This window comes from Stegodyphus dumicola, chromosome X1 (assembly GCF_044657685.1).
Source record: "Stegodyphus dumicola isolate Sdum_Otavi_A_Nest chromosome X1, ASM4465768v1".
Lineage (NCBI taxonomy): Eukaryota > Metazoa > Arthropoda > Arachnida > Araneae > Eresidae > Stegodyphus > Stegodyphus dumicola.
Window position 1 is genome coordinate 168,038,040 of NC_140780.1, and position 10,195 is coordinate 168,048,234.

Below are 10,195 nucleotides of genomic sequence, written 5' to 3' on the forward strand. Positions count from 1 at the left end.
TAAGGCTTGGTAAGGTTTAATCGTATAACATTTTAAATAGTTGTATAGTTTTTGAATAAATCAAACTGATTATAATACTGTATTAGAGATCCAAAAATACTGATTTCATATATTTATTACTTATTTTCTGATACGGAGCAATCAGATATCATAGAAATTCTTTTTGAATGATATGTTACTAGGCATGAAAATTTAGCTTTAAGATTTGGCATAGTAAAGTATTACTTTGTTTCTTAGTTTAGGCTCTTTCTGTATTGCTTAAATTATTCTGAGGGGATCTTGTCAAGAAGCTGTTGATATTGCCTATACTTGACATATCAGTTAACGAGATTTTGTTTAAAAAATAATGCAAAACATAATTTAGTTTCTTTTTTTTACAAGTAACCAAATCATTGCCATTTTAGTTACCCATAATAAAATATTGTGCTGTCAGAACTCATAGAAATTAGAAACTGTTAAATGGTTATGTAATTATTATATGCATTTTTTTAGATAATTTATTATTTCTAGTCATACAACTGCACCTTGCTTTGGGGATAGAAATCATGATAGTTGAGTATATCATGCTTTAGAGAATCTTAATTTGGTTAAACACTGTAGTTTTCATCTGTGTCTCTTAGCTACTTTGTATTAAATAAGTAATTCACAGAGTTGGCAGTTCACTTTAATTTCAACAAACAAAATTTTCCCTGGATCTTTCACAGAATATGACTTGATGTATTTAGTACTTTAGTTTTATGATGCAGTATTTTTATAAATTAACTGTCTTTATAACTATTTAACCCAAAAATGTAAAGTAATTAACTTAGGGCATTCGACTTGCTGTCCGTGATCGCGCGATGTCTCGGTCCCCCCTTTTTTCCACCTCCTCCACTCCCTCTGGGATACCACAGGCAGATAATACCATGTGATGCATCCATGTGGCAAGTTTGATTGAGCCAGAAAAACTGCACACTGTGTGGTAGTCCGGAAATAAATTAATCAGTCAGTCAGTCATGTAAAGTGAAATTGTTTTTCTTATCAAAAACTTTGCATGTTATACAATTTTGATGTGAAGCAAGCATGTGAGATTGCTTTGAAAGCATTTTAAAGAAAATTACCTTAGATGTTGACAAATGATTAACAGTTGCTTTTAAATATTGAACAATAAAAGAAGGGAGAGGGGCAAATGCTTCAGTAATTTATAAATAATGGTTAAGATACATGTAGAAAAACTGCATGGCATAATTACAGAGATCATAGCTAAGGAGATAAAAGCATTAAGCATGATAGTAGATTCATATGTCTCTTGTAGCAAAAGAAAATGCTGCTGTATAATATTCTTAAATCTAATATAATAGAATATTTATAGTTCTACAGTAGGAGGAATGCAGAGTATTAAAAATTGTATGGCGATACTAATTCTTTTACTTGAATTTATAAATATTTGAATAGATGAACAATTTCCACATATAGCTCATTGAAACAAGCCAACACCAGGTTTGGAAAGTTAATGCATAGGAAGGGAAACTAATTTTATGCTACATTGTCCGTAATTATTTTTATTCATTCATATACATGAACACAAATATATTAAATGGTATAAAATATAATAGGCAGAGTATGATTTACAAATTTAAGGCCTGGAGCAAAGCTATTTCGAAGGCCATTCCTTTACTTTTCTCAATGTAATAGATGCCCTAGAATTGAAAATGTACCAAAAAATTTTACATATTTTAAATGTTGTTAGGGTATTTTGATGTCGCCTTAAAATTGAAGGCCCAGAGCACATGCCTGATTTGTACTTGCATAAATGAAGCCATGATGAAAAAAGCAAAATAATGCCAAATTTCTCATTCTTTGATATTGACGGTTGTTTCTGTTCTTTTTTGTTCTTGAGTTAAAATAACTTTTGTGTGGGTCAATTGCAGCATTTTTGTATTTCAGCAAAAATGTAACTGATCACTCATGCACATTAAAAAATAATAAACATGAGCGAAGTCAGTCTTCCCCCAGTAGCCATACTTTTGTTTTAGTTATTCATAATACAATGTGGGCCCACCAGCGGCCGAGCAGTAAAGATGCTGAACACTGGTAGTTTGGTCTGAGGTTCAAATCCCGCGAACGAGCTGGCTGCATGGGCGTTTTCGTGGTTTTCCCATGTGTAACGGGTATACGAGTCAGTTTCCCTTAGAAAGTCCTCCACGAAGGCATTCCTCCCTTTAGGCAGATAGCCCTTGTGTGCTTTGCCATAACTGAATAATCCATAATACAATTTTGTATTATCAGAACTCTTAGAAATAAAAAAAGTTATGAAATTCCTATAAGCAGATTTTTTTTAGGTGATGCACCGTATTTAATAATTTTCATTTGCATTACAGTTGAAAAATAGTTTTGATCAATAGTTTTTAATATTAATGAAAAATTGATGTTACTGAAAGCATTGTTTCTTTAACTAAAGATATTATTTTTTATGTACCTTTAGCCTCCATTTTACAGTAAAGATACTCTGGAAATGTATCAGAACATTCTGAATAAGCCTCTCAGGTTGAGAACAAATATTTCAATACCTGCTCGAAATCTTCTGGAGGGGGTAAATGATATATTATCTTATTTTTATACATATTTTGTAATATGTGTAATTAGCGAAATATGCATATTTTGTATTTAAATATATTTTGCTGAAAGGGAAAATGTCAATATTAAGCTTTTGCAGCAATATTTTTTAATTGTATTGAGGCTGTTGAAAGAAATTATAAATGGTTTGCTTTTTGACACAGTACATTTGACATTTGCACATATTTGTATGTATTTGTAGTACATGAAATTAGAATTTATATTCGTAATGTATTATGTCAAATGATGGTGTGATTCCATTATGACCTTAAAAAGGTTATTATTATTTTTAATCCTTTCAATGACTGTTCACTTGCTATGAGATTTGTTAAGGAGTGTTTGAAGTCTTTGGTCCTTTCACATCTTGCAAAGAGCTGTTGCCTTACACAAGAAGTGGTCTAGCATTTTCTCCTAAAAAAGAAACAAAATGCATCACAAATAAATTTCCATTCCTCATATGGGATCTGAGTTCAATAGCATGCCAGCAAATCACTGTGCTGATCACGTCAAATTACAGTTTACTTTAAAAACTTGGCATATATAAATATTCTGCATGGTATTTCTAGGAATCAAATATTATTACTTAGAAGAGTGAGCCTTTTCTAAATACTTGAAAAATATTCGATACATTGTTTTTGGTAAAATGTTCGGTTCAAGTGCTCTTAAAATTTGGTAATTTTGGTCTTGAGTGCAACTCAACAAACAGGTATTAGAATTTCCTCCTTTTGAAATGCATTATTGTCAGAACTTGAATTTCTACTTATAATAGAGGTAGGACCACCAATACAAATTTCAGTGCAATTTTTCCTTTCCAGACCTGTCTCCAATGAAATCATTTTAAAATATTGAAAATTTCATTGTTAGTTGTATGCACTGGTAATTCAAAAAAATTTAAAATGCCTTCTGCATATCACTTTTATCACAGCCATATATGCTAGTGAAAATGCTAGTGGTCTGCACAGGTTATCACAACTGGAAAAATTCAGCGAGTCTAGCTTCTTTGTCTTTTACCCTATTAGGTATTCGCATTTAAACTGTATCATTTGAGAGTTGGAATGTTTTTCTTTTTATTTCTCGTAGACAAAAAGCTCCTTTATTATAAACTATGTTATTGTATACTTTTCTCTAACAATTAATTGTACTACAGTGGAGCCTCGAGATACGAGCAACTCTAATATATGAGAAATTCGAGATGCGAGAAAAGTATGAGCGAAAAACCCATCTCAAAATATGAGCATTGACTCGAGTACAATGAGTATTATTGGTATACACGACGCGTTTTACGATCCCACTACTCGGGAAATACCCTCCTGAGATCTCTCAGTGTTCTTTGATCTATGACATTCTGTAATTGTGAGTTAATTGTTTTTTACATTTCATATGAAAACAATTATTTCGTGATGCCTGCCAAGAGGATTGTTGGCTCAGATAGTGCTGGATAAAAAAAGAAGAAAGCCATGGCCATTGAAAATAAGAAAGGAATCATAGATAAATAGAAGCATAGTGTAAGAGTGACGGAATTGGTGGGGACTTACGGCCACTTGACATCGACGATCTGCAATATTCTGATAAAGGAAAGAATTAAGAAACTTGGTGTGGCCAAAGAAGTTACTGTTACGTTCAAGCACTGTCCAAAACTCCTAGAAGATGTTGAGAAGCTGTTGTTGGTGTGGATTAACGAGAAGCTGTTAAAAGGTGATTTAATGTCAAAAGCTATCATTTGCCCTAAGGCTAAGAATCTGTACTTGGACCTTCTCCAAAGAACACCAGGTATTATTTACCAGGCTTATTTATTAGGAAAACTGATTTATATGTTGATATTTTTGGGGGTACAGTGATTAACTGGATTTCCAATTATATTCAGTGGAGAAGCTTGTTTCTAGATACGAGAAATTCGCTATACGAGCTCAATGACGGAACAAATTAAACTAGTATCTTGATGTTCTACTGTATTATTAAATAGGATGCAGTAAAGAATGAAGTGTATGTGGTTAAGTTTCAAAAACAGTTCTCTTCCATTTTTAAATGCATCTCTTTTATGCATAAAAGTTTCGATTCAGTGCAATTTTTCAAGTAGATCAGAATGTTTTAGAGATGCTAAGTAAGTGTCTACAGCTTCATAGCTTCATTATTGTGAATAATACATTGAAATCATGACCATTGGTCACTGTATTGCATTTAACCAAATTTTAAATAGCTATCCCCTTATTTAAAAGAAGATATTTTCTTTCATGTGCTGGTAGTTTTCCCATCTGTTACATATATTATCCTCTGTAAGTTTGCAATTGGAGATGGAGGAATCATTGCTTGGTGCCTCGCAGTAATCACCATCAGTTTGAGATTTCTTAAGACAAGACTTTTCCTTTAGCTTATATTTGTATTAAAATTTCAGTTTATAAGCCTGTTAAGTAATTCAATGCATTAAGGTTTAGAAACAAGAAGTTAGCACTCTGCAGTGTAAACTTACAAGGAAACAGTATTAGACATTAGATAAGAATGGATATAGACTCTTTTCATCTTCAGTTTCAGCTGGAAAATTTTCTTTATACTCCTGAATCATTAATATTTGCAAAACTGGTGTTATTTCATTCAATTCTCAAAGTGGAGGAGATGTTTCCCCTCTTGTAATCAGCTGACAGGTAGTTTTTATAACTTGTTATAAGTAGTGGTATTCCTTTCCTAAATGTTGAAAGATTTTGATATTTAAATATTCCAGATTGTTTAAGAATACTTAATTCAATATTTAAAAGTATGCATTGAGGTCACCAGCATCTGCTACACAAATGTTATTTAGATATTCTGAATTCCTTGATGTGTTCGAGACTATTTTTCTCCTCCGAATGTTTCTACAGTAAAATATTTATTCATGAAGAGTGCTTAGAAAATTAAAATATCAAATTCCTGGCGAATACCTTGCAGCTTGGTTTCATTGGTGCCAAATCCTGTTATCAAGCTGCAACCTGATGGTTAGAAAAACAGTAGCCTACTTTCTTGGCCGATTATTTTCAGAAGTGAACAGGTAGAAACAGATAAAATGTGCTTGCAGTACATTTGAAAATTTTAGTTGGTGTATTTTTGTAGCAATTTAAGATAAAAAGCTACAGAAAAAATGCTAAATATTTCCAGTCCTCAGAAAAGTGATAAAACTGTTTTGTCTGTTCCATAAAAAAAATATACTTTCTGTGTAAACTGAATCAGCCATTTCTTCTGTTTCAAAAAAAGATGCAAAATAATGTTGCATGTTTTAAGAATATTACTGACTGTTGCTGCATTTATTCCAAATTTTTCAGCTATTACAGAAAGATAAAACCAAGCGACTAGGTGCAGTCCGTGATGTAGATGACATTAAAAGTCATGAATTCTTCCGTGTCATCAACTGGAATGATTTAGAAGCTAAATCTGTTCCACCTCCATACAATCCAAATGTGGTGAGATTTTTCTTCATTTCTTCCTTCTAATGAATTTTCTTTGGTGTGTAAAGTTTTACATGAATATTTTATAATAATTATAAATTAATACTTTTCCATTCATGAGAGGAAAATAAAGTTTTAATTAATATTTAATTCCAATAAATTGGTTTTTAAAACTGTGATATATTTAATAATGTTAATTTTTATTTCATTAGTTTACAAGTGCAAGAATTATTTTCTACGGGATCTAATACTCTTTTCAACTTAAAGTACACATGAAGTTCATGAGGAACTTTTTTTTTTTTCAGAGAGGTCAAATGGACCTGAAAAATATTGATCCGGAATTCATTCGTGAGCCAGTTCCAGGTAATAATTTCATGCATTACTTTTATATCAATCTTAAATCATACATGGTGAAAGTAAATAAGTGTAAGGTAGAAATATATGAGATGAAAAAAAGGAGTCTTAAAGTATATGTATATAATACTGGAATCTATGAATAATGGATAAAATAAGTTGCTTATTTTAGCATTTAGTATACTTCCTGTATTTTCATAAATGTGAATGCCTATATTTAATCTTATGAGAATTTTTCCTGTTTTTGGAGAACTAGAATAAAAATTGAGGACAAACAAAAGAAAGAAAAATGGTAAAATTTCAAGTGATAAAAATTCAAAGTGTAATATTAAATAGTTTATACTGATGGTTCCTTTTTGGATTTCACCATTTATTGGACTAAGTACCGCTCTTCAGGCCTTAGCAAGTCACCTAGGAAAACAAAGTGCTAGTGTCTAGAGCTGCAGGGAGCTGTTGAGCAGAATTCAGTCAAAGGTTGCTTTCCAGTGGGTGCCATGACATTGTGACCTATGGAGAAATGAAATGGCGGACCTTTTGGCCAAAAAAGGTATGGATATTCTCCAAAGGTCTTCCAGAGACCTTTCTCTTCACTTTACTAAACTTGAAATTTATAGGATTTATAAAAACTCCTTTTACAATGCGCTAGTTCTGTGGATGAGTTTAGACTATTGACTGGACATGACTGCCTTGGTGCTCATTTATTTCGTTTTAATCTGACTGCCTCACCTTTATGTGCTTTGTGTGATTCTGTATAAGTCATGGATGCTGCTCATCTGGTGGAGTGTATTGTAAAGAAGTATTAGAGAGCTCTTTGCCTAATGACCTAAAGGTCAATGGCCAGGCATTTGATAAATAAAATTCTGCATATCTAATATTTTAACTAACCTCCATTATATTACTGAGATTTTAATGCCCATGAAGTGTGCTATATCCCTAGGACTTTTGTTGCCTCCACCTTCAAACAGGACAATGGAAGACCACATTACCCAAGTACTTTTATGTTTTTTGATACACAAGATGTTTGATCCTTGCTTCGATAGACACAGTCTCTAAATCTCTAAGCAACTGAAAATGCCTAGTCAAAGGTTGCACACAGACAGGCATGACAACTCCTATGAGCTTGCATAACACAGGAATTTTCTGTCATGTTATTGAAGCCACATGGTTTTCCATCCAAAGTCTGTTTGTCTACCCATACCCAGCCTTAAAGCAGTAGCCATTTTTGCTAGGGTATTGATCTCAATGTATTGATTTCTACATACTTTGTATCTCAGAATCACTTAAAATTTCAATCCTTAATCTCTCCATTATTGTGTATTTAAATACATACGATTCTGCTAATTGGTTTCCTTCATGGTGCAGCACTTTTAATAGCCAGCAATGTAGGTGTTAATGATCTCGGTATAACCCATATTACAACTGAATCTCAGAAAATTACATAAGCATTATAATCCAAATTAGATGGAAAAATGTTTAATATGAACACTATTTTTTTAGTTTGAAAGACATAGTAATGATTGCAAAAAGTATGTTCAAAGATGTTTGTATTTTTTTCTTTTCTTTTTTTGTATGTTTCATACCCCAAAAAAGGTGCTGTTGAATATAGTGAATAAAATAAATAAATAAAACCAACTTCATGAACAGGGAATGTTTGAGAAAATGCTAAAAATTTTTATATGTGGTTTTATATATTTATATATATAAAGGTGCAATTCAGAGTCTACTTAAATAAATTTTTTTTTACACTGCATATCCGATTGTAACTCTATACATTTCATCATGTTCACAGATAAGTTTGATAGCAATTAAAAATGGAATGCCAAATATATTTGAATATGCCCACCAGTGGCTGATTGGCAAAAAGCCACTGAATACTGGTACTTCAGTCCTGGTAAATGGGCTGCTGCATGGGCATTTGTGTGGTTTCCCCCATGTGTAACACATGGAGGTAGGAAAGAGAGGAGGGGCCATTCTGCGCTAGAAGTGAAGCACTGCTTTGAAGCTTGGGTCACCAGACAGGGTGTTCTTTGTTTACATTCAGAAGCTCGCTTAACAGGGTTCTGATAGTATTTCGACACACGACAGTTCCATACAAATCGAAAAAGGGACACTTTCGCATGAAAGAAACATTCATAGTGTGATGGATAATAGCAATTTGTATAGTTTAGTGACATTTATGCAAAAATCACATCTTGGTTATTTTTTGATAACTAACAACAGCGATTTTGATTATGAATTTGTTTTATAAAATTCTAAGCTGTTGAACTACAAAAATATAGATTTTAAGAAAAATGTTATGCTTAAAGAATGAAAAATACCTTACGGTACATTTAAAATTGTATACGTCTTTCGATACCCTTGATAGAGTATTCGCTACTTTTATTTTATTTTCCAAACGCCAAAATGTTTTAAATAAAACAAATTTTTTTCACATCCATATATTATTGTAACATGTACCTTTTAAAACTTTTTAGAGAAGAGGCTTTACTGCTGCTCATTTTAAACCTTAACTTTTGTACAACTGAATAAAATCGAATTACCTTAATTTTTTTTCTAATGTAATTAACGAAAACTTGCGAAAATATTTCATTCAAATTAAACCATTCTGAGAAAACTGTCCTGTGAAAAGTATAGCATTTAATTCCGTTCAGAATGAAATATTGTTTAAAAATATGTTGTTTTCACATACTTAGGACTCTGTAGTGTTGTAGAAAAAGAAAATATATACATTTATATGTATATTTACGACGTAATTACAAAATATTTACATCCGAACGCGTCAAATCCCATTGAACTCGATGGTAAATGACCCAATGTTTTGGTCACCACGTAGGGATCACCGGTGCTTCAGAGCAGGGTATGGGAGAAACTTGTTTAGGGCTACTCCATCTTACTTCCTACCTACATGGATACGAGCCAGTTTCCCTTAAAAATACCTCCACAGGTCATCCCTCCCTTTCCATGTAGTGTTTAAGGGTGGAGCATGTAATAAGTAATATATATTTGAATGCAGTTAGCATTTTCTGGTATCTCGATATCTGATAGCTTGATTAGCTTATTATTTCTGATATCTTGATGTCTTTAAAAAAATCTGACTCTAATATTTTAAACGATATTGATAGAATTCTATTATGTTTCCCCAAAAATTTGTACTTAGTATTCTTTTTTCACTATCTCCATAGCATCTTTGGCGAGATCACATAGTTTAAGTGCCAGTGTACAAGATGCTGATGTTGCTTTCCCGGGATTTTCATATGCTCCTTCTTCTGAGATGTGAAATTCTTGTTGAAAGATCACATTCAAAGCAGGTGGATTGGAAGTTGTATTATAAACTATTTAATATCTGCAAATGACGTGTAAACCTATTTAAATTTATATTGTTAAAAAAGTTATATATAGTTGATTATTTTTATAGAATTATTGAAATATATGTTCCCTAAAAATATTTTTCTACTGTTGTCAAAGAATTTATCTATATGCACCTTGAATTCTTAATGCATGTAATTACTAAACTATGCTTAGAATGCATATGTGTTCAACATACACATGGTAAATTCCATACACACACACACACACACACACACCAAAAAAAAAAATCAGCATTATTTTAATTATTTATCAGCTGATGTGTTCTAGAAATTTATTTCTAATTACTACTGTAAATTGTATAAATTTACATGGAATTTAAGCCTTACTTCAAAAAGGTAGTTTTGTAATGCACAAATAATAAATCCATTAACTTCTTAAAATGCTTAAATAATTTTTATTTTATCTCATTTTATTAATCAGATCAGCTTTTATCAAAGGCATGCAAAATACGCACAGTTTTTGTT

The 10,195-nt window shown here is 31.9% G+C and overlaps 1 protein-coding gene across 1 annotated transcript in view; it reads left to right on the forward strand.

Annotated features, from left to right (window-relative positions):
* Nucleotides 1-9,807, forward strand: part of LOC118188373 (serine/threonine-protein kinase Sgk2-like) — a 74,401-nt gene extending 64,594 nt beyond the window's left edge. Inside the window, exons 14-17 of the mRNA XM_035358788.2 lie at nt 2,465-2,572; nt 5,886-6,023; nt 6,314-6,371; nt 9,545-9,807. Of these exons, the coding sequence (XP_035214679.1) occupies nt 2,465-2,572; nt 5,886-6,023; nt 6,314-6,371; nt 9,545-9,639 (399 nt within the window). The 3' untranslated portion in view covers nt 9,640-9,807. The remainder of the gene's footprint in view (nt 1-2,464; nt 2,573-5,885; nt 6,024-6,313; nt 6,372-9,544) is intronic.
* The last annotated feature ends 388 nt before the right edge of the window (nt 9,808-10,195 follow it).